The following is a 25,755-nucleotide window of genomic DNA, read 5'->3' as shown; positions in this document are numbered from 1 at the left end:
GTTTTTGTCAAATCGCATATAGTTAAAGCCGAGCTTAGTAAATTGTTCTGTATTATCCATCTCTCAATCTAAAATTGCCAAAGTTTTAAATGAATCCATGCCACATCCGTTTTCTTTTCATTTAGAAATTCTACTAATTTAATGTCGTTTGACTTAATCTCCTTCAATTTTGGAATGACATGTATTAAATGGAGGATGTTCGTTCTATTAAGAATGAGACCATCATTCTGTAATTTTATCCGCTCCAACTTTATCCTGTTCATTGGTTCTGTTTGACGAGGATCAATAAATATAGGTAGTTTGAGTTGGTTTTCTATCGATTCTGTGGAGATCAATAAAGGATCGTCATTAAGGCATTCTTCTAGAAAATTCACTTGTGCTTGGAGTGATGTTTCTGATATAAAACCGCAGTCCGTTCTCAAGCTCTCTAGTGTGTTATCTGAGATATCCTCACATGAAAAGTATGCATTTTCGATAAGTATGGTTTGTCCTTCATATTCGTCGATTACGATTAAAGATAATTCTTCATCGGCTATATTGTCTTTGTTCGAGGTAATAGGGGCCTCTTCGGAGTATGTCGACAGGTTCATTAAGAGTTCCTGATCTCTTTTTTCTTCCGTTGTTAGAGGTAATCATTGGATTTCAGAAGTTCTTTTTTTTGAGGTTGATCTTTTGTGAATTCACAGTTTTCGTTATTTTGGATTGTTGGGAGGGTCTCTTTAATGACGGTGTAGTCAGATTTCTTAGAAATGCCCTTGATCCTCTTTTTGATGGTTTACTCGTCTTCTCTCCAGAGCAATCTGTCTTTCTTTTTCCTTTTAGTTGTTTTGATTCAGTAATACCTGGGTCATGTTTCCCTCAGTTGAAAATTGGAAAAGATTCTGTCTCTTAAGATGATATGCCCTTGGATACATTTATTTCTTGTTTTTTTTTGGGATAGTTTAATTAAAGATTGTAAATTTTGGCCGATTGACTTGTGTTGATCCACTTGCATCGGTTTGTTCCACCAGTATGGCATTTGTAGCATGTCCCCCAGTTTTATTTATTACCAAAGCGGGTTGCCGCTTAGATTCGTCTAATGTGACGCGAGTAGCATTCTCTTGTTTTGTACAAGGACATTTCGGTTCTCGGTCTCTACTGCTGATATGGGATTTTTGTTTTTCCGTCAGCAATGCCATCATTGTTGCCGTCATTTGAGCCTTGTATGCCCAATCAGTACGAGCTATATCAAACAGTCTCAATTGCCAGGCATTCGACGCTTCCGCTTCTATGTCCAGTCTGGAATGGATTTTAGTGGCAAGAGATAAAAAAAAATATTTGCTTTGTATGAATCATTGCCAGTAACATGGCTTGATCCTTCATTGATTCACTAATGGCCTCAGAGTTTCAAAAAAGGAACTAAAGCGTGTGTAGAAGCTGCCATTAACATATTCTAGAGTTCTAACATAGAAGTCAATATAATTTCGCATCGGTTTTCTGGTGGAAACTACATTGGCATTTTTGCTTCTCTCCATCATGCTGTAGTAATCTTTTATTAGATCTCAAATCTTGTAAGTGAAGATTTTTTGGTTTTTCCTTTATTTTTGTAGCATTTAGAGCGGTCATCTGGCCGAATCGGGGTTGAATGATCAGGCCTCTAGAGTTATGGGGCAGTGGAGGTGATGTCATTGCTTCTTCCGGTAAGATGGGCTTTTTTTATATTAGAGTCTGAGAAACCCTCTTTTCGTTTTTCCAAGTTTACCATCAGGTCTTCTAGTTCAGTTATATCTAATGAGAGACGTGCCATATGACGATTATGCAGAGTTGTTGGCAACCGTAATGGCAATGAAAGTTTTTTATGTTGTTTGTAATTAGATCTGTTTCACTTGTTCAGCCTTGGCTTTCTGACTGATTGCCGGCATTTCAAATGATTATTTCAGAAGGAATTGAGAATCTTTTTCTCTAATAATACTTTCTGCATCATCAGCAAGGTTTTTTCGTCTGAAAATTTAAATATTGAGTACCTTTCTTGAAGTGTACAGACCTTTTTGTCAGAATCTGTATTCGAGACCTTGCTCTGTCGGACCATTGAACACTCGTCGGCATGTGTTATATTCGCACCATCCTCACTGTTCTGATGGTGTTCAACAGATTTACTTTCAATGCTAAATACCGAGACTTCCTCATTCGTAGCTTGCAGTTCCTGTTCATTTGCATGCAAAACTTTGTCCAATCCCTGTGCTTGATACGCAGCGCTAAGAGGGTCTTCTCCAGTTACTACGCTCATGACTACGGTAGTGATATCGAATATTCCCTTAATAGCAGAGTGTTCGACATTCTTCTCTGTACATATAAGTGACTGTTTACTCACCGCCAGTCTTCATTGTCGAGCACGTCGTAAAGCCGCTTTCTCGCTCGGCTGATTACATGATGGCAGTGGCTGCTCCAACAGAAGGGGGTGATGTCAGTGAATGGTGCATGTCTGCCGATTGAAAAGTCTTGAACCGTTGGCGAGTGTGCGGTCCTGTTAAGGCTACCATGTCTGTTAAGTCCAATTGATTCAGCTTTGTTTTCATCCACTAAGCCAGTCCGTTCACCCAGTCTCCTCGCAGCCTTCTCAGAGACTCTGTTGACTCCGCGGGTCAGCAGTGGTTTGAAACGTGGGTCTCCGCCTTCAAGGAATAGAGGTTGTAAACAGACTGTAGGCAGACCGTAGGCTGGACAACGGCAATCAAAATGAAGACCCAAAGTGGAGACACAGGAAGCACAGCAGCACGCACGAAAATTGCATGTACTCCACGAGCCTCTGCTCTTAAATATCATTTCCTGCCAAAGGGAATCCAGCAATAGTGATAATTCTAAAGAACGTTGTGATGAAGTGACATGCATTTCAGTAGAGAAGTCAACAAAAAAACGTTCAGAGCCTTATCTAGAAAAATACTAGCAGGGCTGGGTAGACAATAGCTTAAAATCATTTTAAATTGGGAAGTTGTGGGAATTGGCAAACATTTAAAGTGCAGATTTGGTAGAATTCACTCCAGTTCAATGAATCAAACTTTCTTAAAAGGCAGCACGATTTACAGATAACAGCGACTCCTTCCACTCCATAGGGGACGCAGTTACCTATTGTTTAATCTGAAAATTAGGAGGCACAAATAAGTGAAAAATGGAGGTGGAACCATCGGTAAATCATGTCTAGGTTAAAAATACTGAGTTCCAATCATTTGATTTAATAAAATCTGCCAAAGCTGTGGCATTGCTCAAATTGGATCTTGAGTTTATTAGGGCTAAGCGAATATTACTAGATGAAGTACCAAAACCACGTGATAGAGGTCAGTTATAAGGGTACAACTGAATATTATATAATCTAGTTTTATTATGAGAATGGAGGGTCAATGTGCCATTGAGGGATAGCACATCTTTAGGAAAAACCAACCGACTTCAACTTCCAGTGCCAACCATGAGGAGTCGGGAACAGATTGCTGCCTTAAGTAGCAGGGTCACGGTGTTCAAAACTGCAGGTCTCCTGTTTTTTCTCAATTTAGGGTTTCCTATGTAGGAACACCCACTATAGGGACAAAGATGTATTCTGGTTGGTGGAAAAAACGAAACAGCTAGGTTAACAATTTCTTAATTGTGTATGGTTATTATTAAATTAAGAGGGTTTGCTCTTATTTAAATAACTGTTCCGAGATCAGCACAGGGGTGGAGATATTTTTTTTTTTAATTAATACTGATGCAGATCCCAGCAAATAGTGGATTCTCCCACAGACGTGGTAAGCCACTCCATCTCCAAGAAGTACTTAAACAATCACACCATCCAGGGGCTAGAATGTTGCAGAAATTGTTAAAGTGAAGGGGTTAATTTATGGAGATTTTCATCAACACGTTATTTAATTGATGAAGCATCAGGCATTCTGTATGGTATTTCTTAACTGCTTCTAATTTAAAATGCACCTCTAAACAGTGATTGACTTGATCATCTATTAGGCACTCTGTTGTGTTATGGGATTGTGACAAAGTAACTTTTACCAACACCTCTTTATCAAGACCTAAGGGCACTTCTGGGGCTAGGAGAGCCTGCTCACAAAAGGTGCACCCTTGAGGTGCTACATGAGGGTTGCACAGGGATCTACCAAGAATCTCAGACTCTCAGATCACCAACTTGCATAGTAGCGGGTATAAATGTGAGGCCTTAGTATGTGGAAGCATGAGACAGGGATTCAGCTGATACATTAACTTACCCTGGTGACCTGCAGCACCCAACACTATATCTTTGTACTTGTACTGTAATGTCCATAAAGGTCCAACAATATAATACACAAAAGGAGTCACCCCCTCCAGGAGCCACGATTAACGAAGTTCAGGCCACTCAGCCACTCATTAAGGAAGCAGAGAACAGGTCAACAGTAGCCTCCCAGCTTTCAGAAAGCAAGTAAATGTCCTTGCTGCTTTCATAATTATCTTGAGGTATGCCAGCTGAAACTGGCATAGAAATCACACATTTTGATGACATAACAGCTCTGGAGCGGAGTCCATTGTGCTGTTGCTACCAGTCCCCTTTTTCAGTCTCAGTATATATTCAGCTGCCTTCATCGAGGATTGGTGAAGCTAATATTTGAACTCTTTAATTGAACCGCTTAAATTTAACTGTTGGTTTACTTAAAGGGGAATCCCAATGTATCATTTTTCCATCAGCCAAGCCGTAACTGGTTTCATAGCCCTTCATTCACCCCAATGAATATCGTCGAGTGAATGAAGGAAGAGGAGCCCGAAACCTGTTGAGGACCTTCAGCCAGCTCTACAGATAAAGGGTGTAACTGGCACTCACTCCTCACAAATGCACAAATATTCCAAAAAAGAAAAAAGGCGTAAAAGTATTCCCAAGAAAAAGTTGGAAACTAACACATGGGAGGCGCAGTCTTCTTGCTTTCACCCACACAGCCCCATGGATATATTTGGACCAGTAGTATGCGTACTGTCACAGGAAGAAACTGTTATTACCGCCCAGTCCAAAGATCTATAAATACATTTCTTATGTTAATGAATAACTAAGTGCAAAGATTTATTACAAAAATATGTTTGTTTTACAATTAAAACATTTTTACACGCGTATGCAATACACACTTTAGAAATGGGACTTTTTCACTCCCCAAAAATAAATAATTAAATCCAGACATTGAAATACTCCCAATACAAAATCTTATCTGGAGGACTGGCTTTAGCGATGTGTAAACAAAGAAGCTCAGACCCTGCTGTCCAACCATTATCAAGTTCTCCTCCAGCAAAAAGACTCCAAGGACTAAAGTGTACCACATTGGCCTCTTTTTTAGGAGCAAATATGACCCATGTGATGCGGTACCGACCAATGCTAAGGTTGGAGGCTGTTCAGGAGACCGGAGACAGGCAAGCAGATAACAGGGACTCACTGTTCCATCACTGAATCAAGCAAAGGGAGTAAGCAGTTGATGCTGTTGGAAGAGTCGGAGCTGCACTGCTGCAACATCAACTCCACAAAGATGACCTAACACAGGACCTCTATAATGGGTGCTGTGCAAAATGTCAGTGAGGTGATGAAAAAGCTGCAGGCAGGTCTGAAGGCAAGCCGCTTTCCTTCACACTAAATTACTGTCCCCATTTTAAAGCACATTGAACATAAGCCAATAAGAGTGGAGCATACCATGCAGGAAGAGTACAGATGTAGCATCCGTGCTACATCAATTGCATTTTCAGTCGACGAAGAGGGGTTTGATGCTGCTGAATGGCAGCATTTAAAACTACCCAACAAAGAAACATGATTAAATATGCTGTGTTCTCCAATCCAACAGAGCATTTTTGATGTCATTAATTATGCACTGAAGGCCTGTTACCATGCAAGGTGAGGGATAATGGCACTGTGAAAACAACCTAATGAGTCACACAATGGTAGCAAGATTTGGAGATAAATACGAAAACCTCAATATTAAATTAAAGAATTACATCCTGTGGAAAATCAGGCAAAGAGACATTGACTATAAAGTGGAAAATATTCATTTTAGTAAATTCCGAAAGGTCAACATCAGACTGCATAGCAATACATCACACCAACAAAAAGCCCAATAAGCTTCATACAGTACAATAAATTGCGTGCCTACACTCACCCCTAGCAAGTCATCATCCACAAGCAGCAGACCTTCAAATCCACTAGTGTGGTCCAATACTACAGTGGTTGGGCCAAGTCGTCCTTCCCCCTCTTCATCTAAACGAAAAAAAAACAAGTTATCAAAGTGAGGTTTAAAGTGATTAGTTCCATTTTCAAAAGTGAATTTAACTGACAATATTATATACTCTTTTAAAAAATACACAGTATAATCATACTATGGTCCATATCATTGGTACTACATTATTTTCAAAGAAACCAATTCAATCTCAACAGCAGATAGCACTAGATAAGATCTCAGAAACATTTAAAATATTTATATCAATCTCTGATGTACAGAAATGGCAATTTTTGCACATCGGCCTCTTCGTGTTATCTATGCGGTTACATTAGGTTTTTGGGTTAAGTTCGTTTTTTTATTAACATTATAATTATTGCATTTTTAAACTACATCAAACAAAGAGAGGAAAAAACATTGAGCCAAATCAAAAACAAGTAACGGTTAGGAAGAGGTATACCAGGTGAGCAGATGCATGCATAAAATTATGTCTGGTGTGCGCACAATTAGAGGGGTAAAAAAACAAAATGAACACAAATACTGAGAAGGGGTGGGGGGGGCTCAAGACTGTCTGTGGCTGTCCACAATCTGTCTGCTCACGAGCCTGCGGCAAACTGAACAAAAATCACACAACAAACCATGTCCAGTCCAGGGGTGAACAATGGATTATGAAAAACTAGTGTCGGCAGTGAGAGGTGAGTGTTAAGTCGATGCTTGTGTTTCGCTATATCCCAATAGGTCAGAGTAACTAAAGTGAAGGACAAGAGGGCATGCTTCAGGGAGCCAGGGCAGGGAAGCCAAAGGAATTCTGAGACATGCCTGCTCAAATTCTATCCATTGTTTATCAAGTTGAGGATCTGAAAAGTCAAGTATCGTAGACCTGAGCTGCCAGCAGGTATTGGTGTATATTAGGCATTGCCACGCCTCCTTGCTGTTTCGGGTGCACAAGGCTTCTCCTAGATATTCAGGGGAGGAGAGGTTCCCTTGCCAGACTAAATCCCAGAGCTTAGGTTGCAGGGTTTTACCAGTGTGAGATGGGAGTAACACTGGGAGGTCGAAGAAGGCGTAGAGCAAACAAGGCAGCATATTCATCTTAATGGCCGTGCATCTGCCAAAGTCTCAGTGCACTTCCACAGCTTAAGGTCTTGGTAATGTTTGGGGAAGAGTGTCAGGTGGTTATGGCGAAACAGGGTCATGAGAGCGGGTAAGATAGATTCCCAAATAATTAAGCCTATATACTCCCCACCAGATTGGATACGTTTGTTGTAGAGATTGGAGGTCCTCTCGGGTCATGGAGGCATTAAGAGCTGCCGATTCAGCGTAATTGATAGCATACACACCCCCCCCCCCCCCCCGAGATCCCGCAAAATAAATCTAGCTCTTCAGTAACCGCTGGACGAGTGGATAGGGTCTGTCATCATAAAACAAATTGTGATCGTCATAGAGGGCCAATTTATGTGTGGATCCTCCAATATCGATCCCTGCAACTAAGGGGTAACGTTTATGTCCAGGGGTTCAAGGGCAAAAGTGAATAAAAGGGGGGCTAAAGGGCAGCCCTGGTATGTGCCCTGATGAACAGGGATCGGATCAGAGTTTACGATTCATTTTAATTGATGCAGATGGGCAGTCACTAAAGAATTGTTCAACAGTCTTGCGAGTGGTGGCACCAGTTGGGTTGCACATTTTTTTATAAAAAGTTATTGAAAATCCATCCGGGCCCGATTTTCCAGCAGGAAGTGCCATAAGGGCTTGTAAAACTTCCTCCTCTTGAATTGGATGCTTAAGCTGCAACCGGAGAGCACTGGAAGAGACAGACATTAAAGGTAGTGCCCTGTTGCTCAGTATCCAAGGCTTCAGCCTGAAAAAGGGAGGTGTAGTAATCGGTGAGGATGTTCAATTTAGCTAACTCACCGGAACAGAGTTCACCACTAGGGGCCCTAAAACATCTGATATGATTCCTAGTCTGAAGACGACAGAACTTTCATGCTAGTACCCCGTTCGCTTTATTAGTCCTAGAACTGTTTAGTGCATAAAAGAGATTTAGTCGCCTCTCCAGTGAACAGGGCTTCCAACTCTCCTCTAGCAGTCCTCAACTGATGGTAGGTTTTCAGTAAACTAGTCCATTTGTGTTCCTGCTCTAAAGCCTGAACCAGAGACTCAAGGGTGGAGATCTACATATGCAATTACCTAAGGTGTGCTGCGGCCAAGCTAATGAGCTTGCCCCTAATCACTCCTCTACAAGCCCTCCCGGAGTTCGAGGCAGAGTTTGCAGTTACTGGCAGTTAGCAGCATTGGCTGGGGACCTTGTACCTCTGAACATCCCAGTCTAGCCTGCCTGGGGCTTTTACACGTGTGTTTACGTTGGGGCTCTTCACCTTTTTTCAAATCGGAAATTTACAAACTGAATGGCCACCTGCTGGTAAGTCTTATACAAAACACTATTCCGTTGAGACGCATTGGCGTATTCAATTGTCCCCGTCTCTGCCCAAGGCTCCAGGTGATTAAAGGACATCAAAGTTTGAACTGTTACTACTAGATTGGTTGATTACGACCCCAGGGACTGTGGGGGGCTGCCTTTGGGCTTCCCCCTTTGACCTGGGTCTCTATTGCCAAAATTAAGGAGTGGAGAAGGCCCTTTGATCTGGTTTCTGCCTTAAATTTGATTTATTCCGCCCATTTGGTCGCACCGACGTGGACCCCTATCCTAAGCAAACTTATACTAGGAGGTCTGGATTAAGAAGTGAAATGGGGCAAGATCCATTGGAGGGGACTTGAAATGCTATAGCAACAGAGAATCTGCCTAGTGGTTTTGTTCCCCGGAACACTATCATTGAGAGCTCCCCCCAAGTGTCGACTTACTTGTGTATATTCTCACCAGCTTGATATGCTGGGTAGGAGCAAGGTCAATCAGTGGGCAAGGTTAAGTCAAATGTACATCCAACTCCACAACCGTCACTAAATTTGGATGTTTTGGATGCTAATTCCAACCGGGGACTACTACTCTCGGCCTTAGTGGTCCAACCTGATATCCGTCCCATCCACTGGGCCAACTATAGTAAGTCTCTCTGCTAAAACACCTTGGGCTCATAAGACACCTCAATCCATCCTGGGATCCAAACCATTCGGATTATGGATCACTACGTTATCAAGGTTGCTGCAAACAGTACGGAATTGAAATCTTGGCCAAAAGGCACAGCGATGTTAAATCACTCCGTTATGAACCTTCATGCCCACTTTTGCAGAATAAATGACTTGACTGATCTTAGTATCATAGAGCTTGAAGACCAGGCATTGGAATTAGAGGCGATTAATGAGTTAATGGAAGGCAATCGCGGAGTAAGCGTGGAGCAACAAACCTGCAATGCATCGTTACAAGACACACCTACAGCACTTACGAACCTAATAGATGGGCGTAACTCTGGACATGATCAAAAACGCCATGCTCAATCCCAATTTGATGGCTCAGGGGCATTTGGAGCCCAAAGTGACTTCCCAACACTCCATCATACTTTGTGTGAAGTTGATGAGCGGATATGTCTGACCCACCCAACGGTCTCCGCACTGAACATGGTCCTGAGCCCTTTCGTCTCGCTATATGACAATATTTGGCCAGAGCTAAAAACCACAAACTTTATGTCTGTGGATGTGACTGGTGGCTCTGAAGAAATTATTGAAATCTCTGATGATAACTTGGTGGTGGAATTGCCTAGCTGCCCAAATATTCCGACAGGGCCCAGGTGGTGCATTCCAACCTGCTCCCTCGGGAAGGGCCTAAATGAGCAATGCCCTATTAGAGATCACAGTGATACTCCTAATCAAGATGGGTGTGGTCTATCTCACCCGGGAGGTGGTGTGCAGGCTGTGGTAGTACCCGACGATGATTCTCCTGTACCTAAAAGAAATAATGCTAAGAAATTGAAATTGGTAAAACGGAAACAGCTTCCACGTAGAAACCGCATTCTTAGCATTAGAGCAGCACATAAATCTCTATTCCGCTCAAGGTTATCTCCCATTATTGAGTAGGGCCGCTCTATTATAGAGGGGTTAACTAAAGCCCTGCCTGTTGACTCTGAAGCACAAACTGAAATCAACCCTGAGCCTCTTCAAAATGAAGTACTTTTAAGTACAGGGCAGAGTGATCCTATTCTTCCAACCAAACCCATACTGCACAAAGGTAACAGCGAGGGCGTAGCTCTGCCAGGACCTAAAATGGGAACTGGTGGAGTACATGGGGTGGCACAGGGGAAGGTGGCCTCAGTGCAATACTCGCCATACTTGGGAAGGGGACCTGGGGTAGCGTGCTAAAATGCCGACTTGTTTGGCCTGGCCAGATTGAATCTATTTGGGGCCCTTGCCAGGGAGCATCTGCCTCGGCTTTGCCGGCAATAGAAATTGGGGAAGGTCGGACTAAGCTGCTGGGGGGTATCGAGAGGGAGATCCCTCTGATGCTGGCGGAAATGGAAAGAGTAGTTGCAGCAATGATGGGCCACGTTTATTCGGGGGGAGAAGAGTTTCGGGAAAATAATTCCCCCAATGACTACTGGTGTTGGAGCACTGTCTCTTGGGGCGGGAAGTGGCAAAGGTAAATTTCGGCTATTGCTTGAATGTGTAGAAATGTCAGCAGCATCCAACTACCCTAGAGTGGCTTTGGGAGTTAAGGATCTGCTTTAACGCTTACATCTGCCCTTCAGACAAGGGCTGGTGTGAATGAGCAGAGATCGACAGGAGTGGTCTCTCGGACTACACCACTGAACTCACGAATGGGAGATACCTGGGGTGCTCAAATTAGGGATACATCTGGTACTCAGTCGAGGACTCTTGGTACTTATGGGGGGTATAAACAAACTAATGAGCAGTGTATTGGGCCCGGATCATCTGGTATGCCTGAATAGGTCTAACATCTTGACAATTTTTGCAGAAATACCATCATTGGCTCTGATTAGCTCATCTAATATTAAACAAGTTGTTTTCCTCATCAAAGATCAGTTGGACTCCTGCATGCTGTATTTGAACTCTTTGCTAGTAAAGGAATTGATTTTCACACAAAGTGAGGGGATATTAAACCTAGGGTTTGACGTTAAGCAGGATGAACTGGGGAAGGGAGGCCCCCCATCTACAAAAATGACTCGCAGCGAAGTGTGCTCCCCCAAGGGGGGGCAATGGGGATGTGGGTTTGCGCAGTGGGAATGGAAAAGCTGAAGGCAAAGAAATACATTGGGCCACAATCATCATCTTGTGGCAGAAATTGGTCCCGTAATGAATATAGACATCGGGGCACTGAGATGGAAAATCTCTCACCAAGTATAAAATCTTAGAATACACGTGGAAATGTACATATTTTTACCAATCCTATTTGTTTGGCCAATTTATGAGAAGAGAACTGTTTGCTTACAAGAGACCTGGCTGACCTCTACTCCTACCTTGGATGGTTATAATATATTTGCCTAACCAGCAAAGGCAAGCACTGGGGGGGAGGCCACCTGGAGCCTTGCTGATTGCTATAGAAAACACTCTAGGTCTAACTGGGTCGATTATTGAGAATCTGCCTTCTAGTCTACTGGGGGTGGATCTTACTTCTGGGGATGGGGCTCAAAAGTTTGGACCATTAACATATTTGCTCAAAAGTATCTCATCAGTGGACTCCTTTGTTGAGAGATTGTGGCAAGTTGGTGATGAATGGTCGGGAAGTTTACAAATGGCAGAGTCTTAGTGGTAGTGGACCTAAATGCGGATTGTGGGACACCGAGAAATCCATGGGAATTAGGTCTGGATATCACTGGACAGCCTGGGATGCAACAACTGGGGAGAACTTGGCAGGTTGGATTGGGTAGTATGGGATTACAACCTTTGGTGGGGAATTTGTGTCGTATTCTAAGGAGTCTGATTGGCACACCTGGCATAGGGGTACTAGCTCCTCCATATTGGATTATATCTATCTGGACTATTTTCTGCTTTATAGATGTGTGTCATTCAATGTGCTGAGGAATGACTAGAGTGACCACTCTATTCCAACGGCTATCTTTGATCTGACGGTGAATACCAGAGAATTTAGAATGTATTTGTATTTTGTATTCATTTTAATTTATATAGCGCCTTAATCCAAAGCGTTTACAAGAGGAACAAGTTAATACAACAAGCAATAGTTAACAATGAATCTAAACCAGAAAACAGTACAACTAACAATTTACATTTATGATGAGGCTAAGTACAAATAGAGGGACAGAAGGAAGGAGGAGAGGGTGGAGGTGGGTTAGTTGGTGGGAGAGGAAACAATTGGTGCTAGAGGGGAGTGTGGAAGAGAAGAGGAAGGCGGTTCCAGTGGAAAGGAGCAAGAAGTTGGAGGGAGCGGAAACGGGAGGGGGCACAGGGGAGGGAGTAGAGAGAAGGAAGAGATCTGCAGAACGGAGAGAACGAGAAGGAGTATAGAAAGAGAGAAGGGAGGAGAGGTACAGAGGGGTAAGACCGTAGAGGGCTTTGAAGACTAGGCAGAGGAAGTTACATTTGAGCTGGGTGTGGAATGGGAGCCAGCCTAGTGAGTTAAGAGAAGAGGAGATGGAGTTGTGAGGTGAGAGGAGGCAGAGGGAGCGAATGGCAGAGTGGTAGACAGATTTGAGGGGGGAGTAGAGCAGTAGAAAAGTCTGGAGAAGAGGAGGGAGGAGATTAGTAGCTTGGAAGGTTAGGAAAGGATGAATTTTGCTGCTGTTGTATAGGTGGAAACGGCAAGATCTGGCAGTGAGGGAAATGTGATGAGAAAGAGAGAGGTGGGTGTCAATGTGCAGACCCAGGTTACGAGCATGAGAAGAGAAGGGGAGTTGGGAAGGAGGAAAAAGAATGCAAGGAGGAGGGCAGGGAGGAGGGGGGTTGGCAGGGAAGAAAAGGAGTTCAGTTTTATCTGCATTGAGAGTAAGGAAGTGAAAAGACATCCAAGATTTAAAAGCCGAGAGGCAGGAAGAGAGTTTATGATGGATGTCAGGAGAGAAGGAGGAGAAAGAGAGGAAGAGCTGGGTATCAGCATAGAAATGATGTGAGACATCAAAGGAGGAGATGAAAGGAGGGAAGTATACAGCGAAAACAGAAAGGGGCCAAGGACAGAACCTTGGGGAACACCATGGTTGAGTGGAGAGATTGGGGAGGTGGAGCCACCCCAAGAAACTGAGAAGGTGCGGTTAGAGAGATAGGAGGAGAACCAGTTAAGAACTGAGTCTTTAAGGCCGAATGAGGAGAGAGTGGAAAGGAGTAGAGGATGGTCGACAGTGTCAAAGGCAGCAGAGAGGTCCAGTAGGACCAGAATCGAGGAGTGCTTAGAGTAGCGAGCAGGGAGGAGAGAGTTGAGAACAGAGGTAAGAGCAGTTTCAGTAGAGTTAAGAGGGCGGAAACCAGATTGGGTAGGGGGGAGGAGAGAATGGTTAGAGATGAAGGTAGAGAGTTCAGAGTATACAATGCAACCACATGTTACCGCGACAGTGGCAGGTAATGCAGTATGATGGACAGAGAATAACATCTGTACCTTGAATAGTAATCTCATGGATGTTTTCAATAAATTCACTCGGGATTGGAAACTAAACAACTTTAATATGAATATGTTCCAGAGTTTCATTCGGGACGCAATCTCTGGTATTATACCTAGGATTAATAATAAAAAGAATGGTAATGACAGACACACACATGATTTGGCCTCTGCAAAAACATCCATGAGGAGAGATATTAGAGGGGCTTGTCGGCTAAGTGTGGATGAGGACACTAGACATGAATATGTCAAGAAAATCAAGCAGTCCTATAAAAATTATTTTAAGTCAATACAAACTATTATACTGCAACAGCATGCTGAACCAATGCTGGGAGTCCTGATTAGGGCTGAGGTCAGTGCTTTCTGGCACCTTATTAATGGACAGGATCCAAATGTTGTGGTCTCGCAACTAAATACTATGTCAGAGCCTCAGTGGGTTGAGTTTTTTCTGAAAAGGTTTGGTACGCCTATGACTCATCCATTAGTGTTATCTGGCTCTATGGATAGTAACATCTGGGAACCTACCTTGGATATTAGTGATATTAACTTCCTTTTAAGGCTGATAACATGTGGGTGAATCTTCTACTACTGGAATGTAAGGAAATTATTCAAACAGGGGTAACCCCACCTTCTTGGAGTATAGCCCATGTGATACCAATATTCAAGTGCGGCAGTAGGGCTGAACCAACTAACTATCGGCCAATTTCCCTGATCGATGCTGACTGTAAAATCTTCTCTGCCTTCCTTCTTTCTCATTTAGAAGAATGGGCTAAAATGGCTCACCCGCTGGATTGTTTTAGACCGATTTTAGGAAGGGCCACTCAACTAACATCAATGGGTTGGTACTTAAATGCCTCCAGGAAGATGCTTGGAGGACGATGAATGGCTGCACAAATATGGCCTCTATCAATCTATCGGCCACATTCCACCGTTTAGATCATGGCAAACAGGGCAAAATTGGCTAAATGGGGGCTACCTGGGGGACAGTTGAGGCTTATCAGGGGTGTCTATGAAAATTGTGGGATTCACGTCCGTCTCAGTTAAAAGGGGGACCTATCTCAGAGAATTACAGTTTACCGGGGTGTCAGGCAGGGGTGTGTCCCGACACCCTGGCTATTTAATCAATATATGTCGGATGTTGTGTATGCCCTGGCCAAGGAAGGCTTGATTGCTCTTAAAATCGGTAAGGCGAAAATAACTTGTCTAGTGTATGCAGACGATTTTTTAATCTTTAACCTTACTAGGGTTGGTCTGCAAAGGCTTTTCAATAGATTTGCGGAATACACTAGAGATAATGCCTTACTATCAATCCTAATAAAACAAAAATATTGGTCTTTAAAAAAATGAGGGCTAAGCTTAATCAACTTGCGGGGTATGTTGAAGGGATGGCCCTGAAATTCTCTGAAGGTGTCAGGTATCTAGGTTTCAATTTTGGAGCCTATAGGAGATCTAAAATTGGTTCTGAAGTGCTGCTCTAGAAGGCCAAGCAATTGGAGTCCCAGATTATAAAAATCTATCGGAAATTCAGCCGATTTACTATCAAACCGGCAATGTTTTTTGAAGGCAAGATTGTACCAAAGTTAACATATGGCCTCGAACTATTGCCGGGTAATGTGAAGAAGATCTTGGATAAAATTAAAGGCAGAATATGGAGATGGTTACTCGGCGTGCCCAAAGCAGTGCCGCTATCGGTACTAAGATTTGAATTAGGTATTTCCTCACTCTGGGCGATGGTACAATGGCGCTGTCTGACCCTCTTTGCAAACATTTTCACCCCTATACCCAACTCCCTGTAACATCTATTGGGTGAAAATATAGCCCTATCTGTAGAGCTATCTGCCCTGAGGGAAAGATGCAAACATATCCTACAAGATATTGGCCTGAATCTGGAGACTATGATCTCTAATCCCCCTTAAGGTAAAAAGGGCATTGCTTGACCTTGATTGGGTCTATACAACGGATGACTTTCAATCATATATATCCCTAAGTCATCTGGCGCACGAACATAAACGCTGAGGATCCCCATCCAATATTCTGCTCCAATTTCTGAATAGGTACTATTGTGGGACCCTACTTGGGGCGCGGTGGAATCTTCTTTTGACCAAGGAAATTCTGATAAGGAGGAACCTTATAAAGAAGAAGGAAATTGGTTGTAGGTTCAGTTTGTCTAAACCCGAGTCGCTACGACACCTGGTCTTAGAGTGTCATTAGCTAAAGTCTCTAAGGGCCAGATATCTGCCTGCATTAGGGTTGAACTGTATTCCTTTTGATGTAGATATGGCATGGAAACGCTGCCTTTAAACTCTGACTATAAATGAGGGGTTGACCCTAGCAGGTTTTATTATAACTCTAAACCTGTACAACTACAGTAGACGTGGGCTAAATGATTTCCCTCGTTATTGGAAAGTTTTGAATCTGGATATCCCAATGTTTCGTCTGTCTACTCTGTATTTGTAATGCAAATATTTTCTCTGCCCGCTCTGAATCTGTAATGTAAAGGCCTGAATCGCTAGAACTGCCCCTCTGGACCTTTTCTTTATCTGTATTAAATTGCTTTTGCTTAATTAATTACTAGAGGGTATTTTCTATAGACATGTTTCTGCGGGCCTTATTTTATGTTATTCTATATTATTTTAATATATTTGGTCAAGAGCTTTTGTACTGATCCCATGGACTTTTTAACGGCTTGTTTATTTTTATGTTCCTTTTTTCTCTTTTGGGATACTGTTTCTTGTACGAACTAGATTTGTTTGATTTAATTGAATTTTATGATTGATGCTTGTTTTTTTTCTCCAATATGTGTATTCTCTTACATTTTGTAAAGGTTTAATGAAACAAAATACAATAAAAAACAAAATCTTTTTGAAAAAAGCCCTCCATAGAGAATCCAGAGAAACCTCCCCAGCATCTTTGGGCTGAAAATATTGTATTATATAATCCTTTACTTTCTCCTCAAAACGAGCCTTGCAACAGAACATCATTGATGTGGCAAAGGGAGGGTCTGGACAGCTAATCCTATCCCATTGAGTGAAAGCAAAGTATGGGTGCATTAATTTTACTCCCAAAAGTGGCCTCCACGGCAGAAACTAATGTGGAAAGGGGAGAGAAACACATTTGAATCCTGGAGTAACAGCCATGTACGTTCGAGTAAAATGTATCATCTCGATCGACCAGATGAACGTGCCGTCAGGCATCCCCAGGCCCAAGTCCTGAACCTCTTTGGAGAGAGAGAGAGAGACGCCGCAGAGCGGATACATGCAGAGGAGGCCATTGAGAAGCGATCCTTATCTGGATCCATTACAGCATTAAAATCTCCTAAGAACAATTCTCCGTCTGCGAACTGCACTATTGCCTGAAAAAGACGATCAAAGAAGGAGCGTTGGTTATTATTAGGACCATAGATGGAGAAAAAAAGCAGTGGGAGACCCACCAAAATCACCAGACAACCCCCACATACCGTCCCTCTTTATCAGAAAGCACCAGTCTCTTGAGGAAGGGGGTTTTGCATTGAGCAGTATGGCCACACCTCTCTATTTAGTAGCCCCAGTGGCAAAGGACTGACGAGGGAACCTACGAGAAATCAAACGCCATTCATCAGACTGCTTCAAGTGAGACTCCTGAAGGAGAACCACGTCGGGATCACAGGGGGCAAGACGAAGCAGCAATTTCCTCTTAAGGGGGGAAGTTAGGCCCCTGTACATTCGGGGAGACAATTTTAATGGACAACAGCATTTGTAGTAGGAGAACACTTGAGACAACTAACCCAAGGTATCATGTAAATCTGCATAGCCACAACGTGATTTGCAAATAGGGAGACCGTTCCCCTCCCTATTTTGAGAGAGAAGCAAGGAAACGGGGGCACCAAACCTGAAGATAAAAACCTGGGACTCCAATTTTAGAAGACAGCTCCCCATAGAGAACAATACATGACCCCAGTGTCGCATGCAAATATATCTCTTCCTCTTCCAATACATGTATTGTATTGTATTTTGTTATTTATATAGCGCTCTTTCCCCACTTGTGTGGCCTCAATGTGCTTTTTCCTTGGTTGAACACCATTGGTGACCGTAGTAAATGTGGTTTGAAAATTCTAGGGGGTTTGGCTTAGGGGATGCGTGGGTAGATGTTGACGTTCTAGGACTTGGGTGGCTGGCAAGGCTCGACTTAAGCAGCCCAAGAGAGGTCAAACACATGGGTGGGTGCTGTTGAGGGTTAGCGATAAATTGCTATTGTTGAGAGAGTCTATGTGAAGCCAGCTATTCCGAATTCCTTTCGGGTATTGGTCGCTGTATGCTAGTGGCAGAGGTGTTGAGGTACGTCGGGTGTTTCAGTCTGGACGTCTATGTGTGCACTAGGCCAGATGTGCTTAGCCGTAGCCGTATTCTATTGTGAATGGGTGCTTGGCCGTGCCTGCAGCCTGTGTCCACGCTAGTGGTGTGAGATATATGTATCGCAGGCTGCGAGCTTGCCCGGCTTGGGCAATGTGTGTCCATGTCTAGAATAGAGAGGCCTATACCAGTGGGCCTAGCTTTCATAATGTAGAAGGTATCCGTATATATATAGCAGAGATGGAGGCTACACCTAGATTTGAGAGTCCTGTACAGTGGGAGAGAGGCCTACACCTGACAATGCAACACAGCTAGATTTGAGATTCCTGCATGGTGGGAGAAAGGCCTCTACCTGACACTGCAATTTGAGTATAAGACTAAACACAGCTAGAACCAACTCCTAACAGTGCAATTTGAGTACAAGACTGAATACAGCTAGATTTGAGAGTCCTGCATAGTGGGAGAAAGGCCTACACCGAACAAGGCAATTTGAGTAAAGCCTAAACTCATATGGTAGAAAGAGATGGAGACTACACCTAGATACGAGGGTCCTGCAGAGTAGATGCGATGCTGGCAAATGATCACAACTGTAACGCTCACCTGACTCCCACGGAGGCGCTGGCCTGGTTCGCGCTGTTGTGACCTCGTCTAAGGTGATGCGCAGGGGTCGGGAGACGGACTGGACCGGGCCCAAGTATCCTTCTGTAGGTGAAAATAGGGGGTTAACTGTCTGCGGGGTAATGCAATCGGCCTCCCACTTACCCCTCTCACCCTACTCAAAACCCTTCTGTGCTTCCCCGTAGCGTCTCACCTTAGGGTCTGGAAGGACGAGCTCTCCATCCTGCTTCTGATGCAGGGGCGCGTTGGTATCCAGTTACGTCACTGGATTTTCGGATTGGTGAGAACCAAACTTGCTTGGCTTCCAGGTAAGTTTTTGATAAGTGGTTCCCCTTGTGTCCATGCATTAATGTTCTAATGTTAGTGTCTTTTTCCCCATAGGGGCCGGGGTACGGAATGCCGGGGAACAGGCACCGACCCGAGATGAGAGGTGAAATCCTTGTGGAAATCAGGTAAGTCTTTAATGACCGTCTTGGTAATGTCTTTTCATTCGCTCATTAACGCTGATGTCTTTTTCCCCTTAGGGGCCGGGGTCCGAAAATGCCTGGATGTGGCGCGGACCCGAAACGAAAAGGGAATGACCCAGCAGGTAAGTCTTAACATGGAGATTTAGCTTCCCTTTTCCCTTCTTTCTCTCACCTTCGTTATTGTCTTTTTCTCCCTAGGCGCTGGGGCGCGACTGTGAATCCGGATGGTCGCTGCAGAACATGGAAGCGCCCTGTAAGATGAGTAGAATGATGCGCTGCAGCGATCGATGTGATGTGCTTTTAAAAATAAATGTCTTCCTTTTCAGGATCGTCAGCGAAATGTCTCCGGGATGCAGATTTAGCAGGTAAGGCCTTTTCCTTCTTCTGTTCTCTTGTTCCCTTCCTTTGCAGGTGATTCAGGATGCTGGCAGGCGTGGCAGAAGTTAGGATGCAGGAGCAGACACAGTGAGCGTCCAGCTGCTAGATGCAGAACAACGCGAAGCACGTGTGGCTGATCGGGTGTGGTTTAAATAGCCTTGGAAGAAGTTCCTAGAATGTGTCCTTCCTCCAATCAGGTATGTATCCTTCCCCGACCACGCCCGGGTGTAAATGAGTCCCACAGGTAAAGTAGTTCCTTTCAGGCCTCAAGGAGGCCGGGGTTCTGCAGCATGGTCTGCATCAGCTAAGTGCACCCAAACACTTTCATAATGAGCCTGGCGCCTATGGCGCCAGGACTGACGTTTTCTATGAGCCTGGCGCCATAGGCGCCAGGACACTGTCCAAAGGGCCCCTATAAGGGGTTGCTGGGACCTTCCACGGGGACTTGATGTCCGCTTTCGGGGACGCAGTGCCTGAGCCGGCTCCCCAGGAGCGGGCATCGTGACACAACTCTGTCCAAGCGTGGCACCTTCTACCATTCAAAGTACCATCTAGATGCGACTTAGGCCAAGGTTCACAATTCTGTCCCAATGTGGCACATACCAATATTCACAGTTATGAGAGTGGGACTTGCTAACATTCACAGTCCCATCCAGATGCGACACAGGACAGTGTTCACCTTAGTACGACATTAGACACTGGGGGCTAACATTCACAATTCTTATCTAAATGTGGCACATGCTAGTAGTCAACATTCTGAGGTAGGGTAATGTAGAGTGGCAGGGTTTTCTGGAGTAGAGTAATTGCTCTACTCCCCACCCATTGCCACACTCACTTTGGTGGTTGATGCTGGTTGACGGCTGGTCGCTGGCTTCCCCTGCCGAGACCTGCCGAAACCGCTTGGAGCCGCCATTGTACGAGCCGCCATTGTACGAGCCACCCTTTGTCTCAGGCCCTTAGCTGTAGGGGCTGCCGGGCAGAGGACTGCCCTGGGAAGGTGTGTATTATTTCACGACCTGGCCAATTGGGGCCCAGGGTTGGGTTGGAAGGAGGGAGGGAAGGTGCAATGGAGGAGTCTGGGACTGCATTGGGAGCGGGCCAGGTCGGAAACCAGGAAACAAGGCTAAAATAAACAAAGCCATGCCCAGGAGGGTCGCTGGCCCAACATACACACCTGCAGACGCTCACGATGGAACAAAGCATGCAAGGAGCCAAGCCCTGTTCATGAAACAAAGCCAAAGCCAGGGTCCCTGTAACAGCCAGGCAACACCAACAAAAAGAGTGTTCAAGCGCTCAAGGTGGAATTTCCACCTGGTGCCTTTCAAGTGATCTCTGTTGCTTCCGTCTCCATCTGTCAGGACCTGACGGTTTGGGTATCCATCACGGGCAGTCCACCGCACCCCCACAGCGGCCCGGGCAGTCATCCGAAGGGAAGGTGGTTCCAAGCAAAACAGAGGCGTCCTCCAAGGAAAAGACTTGACAGGAGCATCCTGGTAGTCAAAAAGAAGCTTAAAGGGAAACCCCCATCTGTATTTAACATTATGATTGTACAGCCAAATGTTATCAGGGCGCATCCCTCGTCGCTTCTGTAAAGTGAGTTGCGCTAGGTCTTGGAAAATGCAGATTTTTGCGCCATGAAATCTGTAGACCGAGAGCACCCTGGCTTTCTTCATGATGTACTTCTTTATATAGAAAAAAAAATGGACTCTAGTGAGGACGTCCAGAAGGTACCCCTTGCTTTTCTGGTACGGGGAGAATACCTGATGTATGCGATCAAGGATCATGTCTGCTTCCTCCGGAAGGCCCAGAATCTCCTGTAAAAGATTCTTTACATAAGGCGTAAGTGGAGTGTCGGGGACTGATTGAGGGATCCCCCGCAACCGTAAGTTCGGCCTGGGTCAGTTCTCACCATCTCCAATCTTCGTGCCTGCTCTTCTTCCACTGAAACCAAGAGCTGCTCCATATCCGACTGATCATCAGAGAGGACCATGATGGAGCTCTCTATGCCCGTCAGCTTGTCCCCCATTGAATCTACACTGTTACTGATTTCAGACATGGCCCGAACTAAGGCCGCCTTACATGCTGAAATGTCTTGTCTGACAACATCTCAGTCTTCAAAGTTTGGAGGGGGGAAGAGCAATGTCGCCTTTGCAGCTGGTGTAGGTATTACGTCCTCGTCCAACATCTCCTGAGAGACCTTAGAGGAGATTACCTGTGCCTGCTTGTGTTGGCCCAGTATAAACAAAAACTCTTTGATGTCAGAAGACTTGTGTTTCTGCGACTTGCCAGATGACATTCTAAAGCCGGTGGGGTCGGGTGGTGCGTGTTCTTGGGGCTACCACTGAATCCGCAGACAATATTGCTGAGCAGCCGCTGGTCCCCTAAAGCGTTGTCTCCACTGCACACGTTACCAGCACCCAGGCAAGGTGACTATGCCGAGGTAGTGCTAGAGACGCCTGGCTGACAATCGAAAAGCACCCCCAGCAGAGAAAGACAGAAAGGGGGACTCTAGCTTGGAGAAGTTCAGGGCCCGACAGAAGCACAAAGCAACATGAATCCAGTAAGGCGGGGAGGCACCAGCAGCGTAGAGAAAGAGCTAGGCAGTTAGTTATGGCTGTGGCAGAGGCTCCCAACCCCCTGTCCCTCATACCTGTAATAAAGTCCAGTGAGGGTACAATGCAGAAGATTATACAGCAGTAGCAGGGCGAAGCATTGCAGGCAGCCAAGAAGGCATTCCAGACATCAAGGCCAAGCAGTGGAGGCACAGCAAACGGGCCATGGAGGGCCCCGCAGGCAGGCTAGGCATCAACCCTCCATGCAGCCGAGCCCAGCACTCATAAAGGCTCTGCCGCATGGTAGCCCCTCCTCCACACCGCTATTCAGATGATACACAGGTAGTATCCCGGCAAGCCTCCACAGCAGCCCACACCATTGGTGGTATAAGCACTGCACGCCTCAGCAGTCAAGTCCGGTGGCCCCACCACAGCTCCAATCCTCCCGAACGGGCATGGGCGGCTGCTTAATGACAGCGTGCCTTGGACAGCACCATCTTGGGCATCTGCAGCAAAAGATCTCTCGCCAGTCCCCCTACATGCGGCGCCAACGCTGCAGCTGAATAAAAGCGAGGTGAAAGGCCACGGCCGCCTTCCCTATGGGTAGGAGCCAAAACAGAAAGCATCTACATAGCTCTCCAGCTAAGCCATGCCCCAGGTTATGTTATGTTCAGGACTTTTGGTTAAGCATAGCTGTCACAAGATGATATCATGGCACTATAAGCTAGGATGAAAAACATGATATGCTACTGTGAAACGCAACGACTTGAGGAAGGTTTTCAGGTTTTTCCAGAAAGACAGTAGAATGGACTCTACATAGCGGTAGTGGAAGGGAGTTCCAATGCCTAGATGTCTGTACTGTGAATAAGCACCCACCTTGGGTTTCTTCCTGGTAAAATGGAATGATTGTCTTATTTTGTTTGATGTCAACAGGTGGTTTGGGATGTATGGTCCAAGTATGATTGAGAAAAAAAGTTACTTACCCATGGTAACTTTCTTTCGACTGGATGTTCCTCCCACGTATTCCTCATCTTATAATAAACTCCCAGAGCAGTGCAAGTATTCCTCGAGGACGGAGTCAGAAATTTGAGGTTCATAATTTAGGAGTTCCTTCATAGGTCTGTGTGCAAAAAATGTAGCACTGCCTTTCCAAATAAACCTTCTCAGTTGAGGAAGAGCCCAGATTATAATGTTTGGTAAAGGCGTGTACGGACAACCATGTGACAGCCGCACAAATATCCCTAATTGGGACCCCCTCTGCAATGCAGAGGAGGTAGCCATGCCCCTGGTTGAATGATCTCTAAAACCCTCGAGAGAATCTTTTCCTGCTAATCTGTAGCATTCAGTTATTCCCAAAATAAGCCATCTTGAAACAGTTTGTTTTGAAATTGCCATACCCAATTTGCGGCATGTGTAACCTACAAAAAGTTGGTGATGGGGTCTTATCTACATCCTGGAGATGTAAAATGTCAGTGCACGCCTTCAATCAAGCCTGTGTAACCTCTCCTCTTCCTTTCCAGGATGAGGAGGAGAATAAAATGAAGATAGAATTATCTTCTGAGTTAAATGGAACTCAGACACAATCTTAGGCAAGAAGGTTGGTTTCACCTTAAGGTATGAACCCGGAGCTACCAAGCTCCTATCGCCTGATAGCATTAATCAATCTAGACGATAAGTTATATACGAGAATTGTAGCCAATAGACTCCCACAGGTCCTTCCCAAGTTAATCCACCAGGATCAATCAGGATTCTTTTCGAATAGACAGACCCACGATAATATAAGCAGAATTATCCACCCGATAGAAAAAAAACAGAATTACCCACTCACCGGCCATATGGTTAGCCCTAGACGCAGAGAAAGCATTCAACCACGTCGAGTGGTTGCTTCTCTTTCGCATATTGGGTAAAATGGGCATGGGGGATTCCTTCATCAACATGATACAGGCAAATTACATCTCGCCAAGTGTCTGAAAATGGTGGGTTGTCCGACAGGGTAAGGAACGAGATAGGGACAAAACATGTGATCTTTCTGGAGCCCCTGCGGTTCAAATAAGGGAATAACAGGCCCTGAAAGGCATAGACATGGCAGGCATCCAGCATAAAGTGGTAGCATACGCGGACGACATGCTGGTGGCACTGGGAGACCCGGAGAGAACGCGCCCGCTCCTATTATATGAGAGAAACATATGTTGCACTGTCTGGGCTCAAAAACAAACAAAAATCAGAAATACTTATCTTGGCAGGAGATAGGAAGTCCATCCAACGTCAAGCCTCAGCACTACGACTGAAGGTGGCAGACAGAGGGATAAAATATCTCGAAATAACACTGACCGAAAAGAAACTATGTAGAAAACCTTCCCCAACAATTAGAGAAAATTAAACAGGATGTAGAGAGATGGAACCCCATGTCAACCTCCTGGTGAGGCCAGATCACAGCAGTGAAAATGATTATCCTCCCCCGAGTCCTATACACATTTCAAGCCCTAACGATAAAAATCCTGGCATCGTACTTCAAATCCCTGTCCAAAACAATAATGGCATACATTTGAGGAACAGTATGCCATACACCCCCCCCCCCCCCCCCCCCCCGAGTGGCCAGAGCGGTCCTCACAGCACTGAGATAGAACAGAGGCTGTGCCCTTCCACATTTCCGCAAATACTCTGAGGCATTGCAACTATGGGTCCTGAAAGAATGGATCCCGGAAACATAACTGAAAATATGGGCTTCCCAAGTTAAGGGAGTAGCAACAACCTATCTCCGACACCTGCTCTGGAGAGGGAAACAATATAGACACCTGAACCTTTAAATCAGCAAGGTAATGAAGGCAACATTTGGAAGCATGGGCTAAAGCCACAAAAGACAAGACATTAACAAAAGACCCTGCCCCCTTTATGCCAATGTTCAATAACCCAGAATTCCCCTCGGGTATGGAAAAAGGGTTGTATGAGAAATGGGAAACGGCCGGGTGTAACAAGATCGGGGTCATGTACCAGACCCAGGAAATCTGATCCTTTGAGGAATGTGTGACACAGCTAGGCCTGATAGCCAAATATAGATATAAATATGAACAGCTACACCACTGGCTAAAATCCCCATGGATAAAGCAGGCAGCAACAAGGGACTAACACCGTTTGAGACCTACCTCACGACACACACAGGCAAGAAAAAAAGTGTTTCTGATACCTACAGGTTTGGGAACACCCAATCTGAAGAGGTCACATTGCAATACATGAAAAGGTGGGAAAACCCTCACAGCACTGTTGTGAAGTACTTGTTTGAGTCTGATGTAGCATGTCATGTGATTGATGATGTCATGTGAGTGCCTGTGGAATGTTGTATGAGTGGGAGAATGCTGTGGTGAGTGTTCCATGTTGAGTCAATTGGTCCCTCCCTTCCTGGGTGATGGGTGCCGGTGTAATATGTCTTATACCGGATATCTAGAACTTGTAACATGTAACTCAAGAACCTTAAGTAAACTTCTCACGAAGCAACATAAAGCAGCATGGACAATGCTTTATTACATTGGCGACGAGGGTCTCTGGAAAATAGAGCCCTGCTGCACAGGAAGGTGAAAGAGAGAAGACGAAGAGATTGGAGAAGACTGCTGCGGGGGGTGCAGTAGATATCAGGACCGGAGGAGAAGAAAAAGACAACACCGCCCCCAAGTAAGCATACCCATCACCCAGGGCAGAAAAGGGAGGGGGTTGGAGCACCACAGCAGTAAGCCT

General features: G+C 44.9%; 1 protein-coding gene across 5 annotated transcripts in view; it reads right to left on the bottom strand.

Annotated features, from left to right (window-relative positions):
* RNF123 (ring finger protein 123) overlaps positions 1 to 25,755 on the bottom strand; it is a 3,033,138-nt gene that overhangs the window by 2,606,468 nt on the left and 400,915 nt on the right. For all 5 annotated transcript variants that reach the window (XM_069644183.1, XM_069644184.1, XM_069644185.1 and 2 more), the window contains exon 5: positions 6,120 to 6,217. In XM_069644183.1, coding sequence (XP_069500284.1) covers positions 6,120 to 6,217 — 98 coding nt within the window. The remainder of the gene's footprint in view (positions 1 to 6,119; positions 6,218 to 25,755) is intronic.

This window comes from Ambystoma mexicanum, chromosome 2p (assembly GCF_040938575.1).
Source record: "Ambystoma mexicanum isolate Mex_15411 chromosome 2p, UKY_AmexF1_1, whole genome shotgun sequence".
Classification (NCBI taxonomy): Eukaryota; Metazoa; Chordata; class Amphibia; order Caudata; family Ambystomatidae; genus Ambystoma; species Ambystoma mexicanum.
This window is presented reverse-complemented; position numbering and strand designations above follow the sequence as displayed.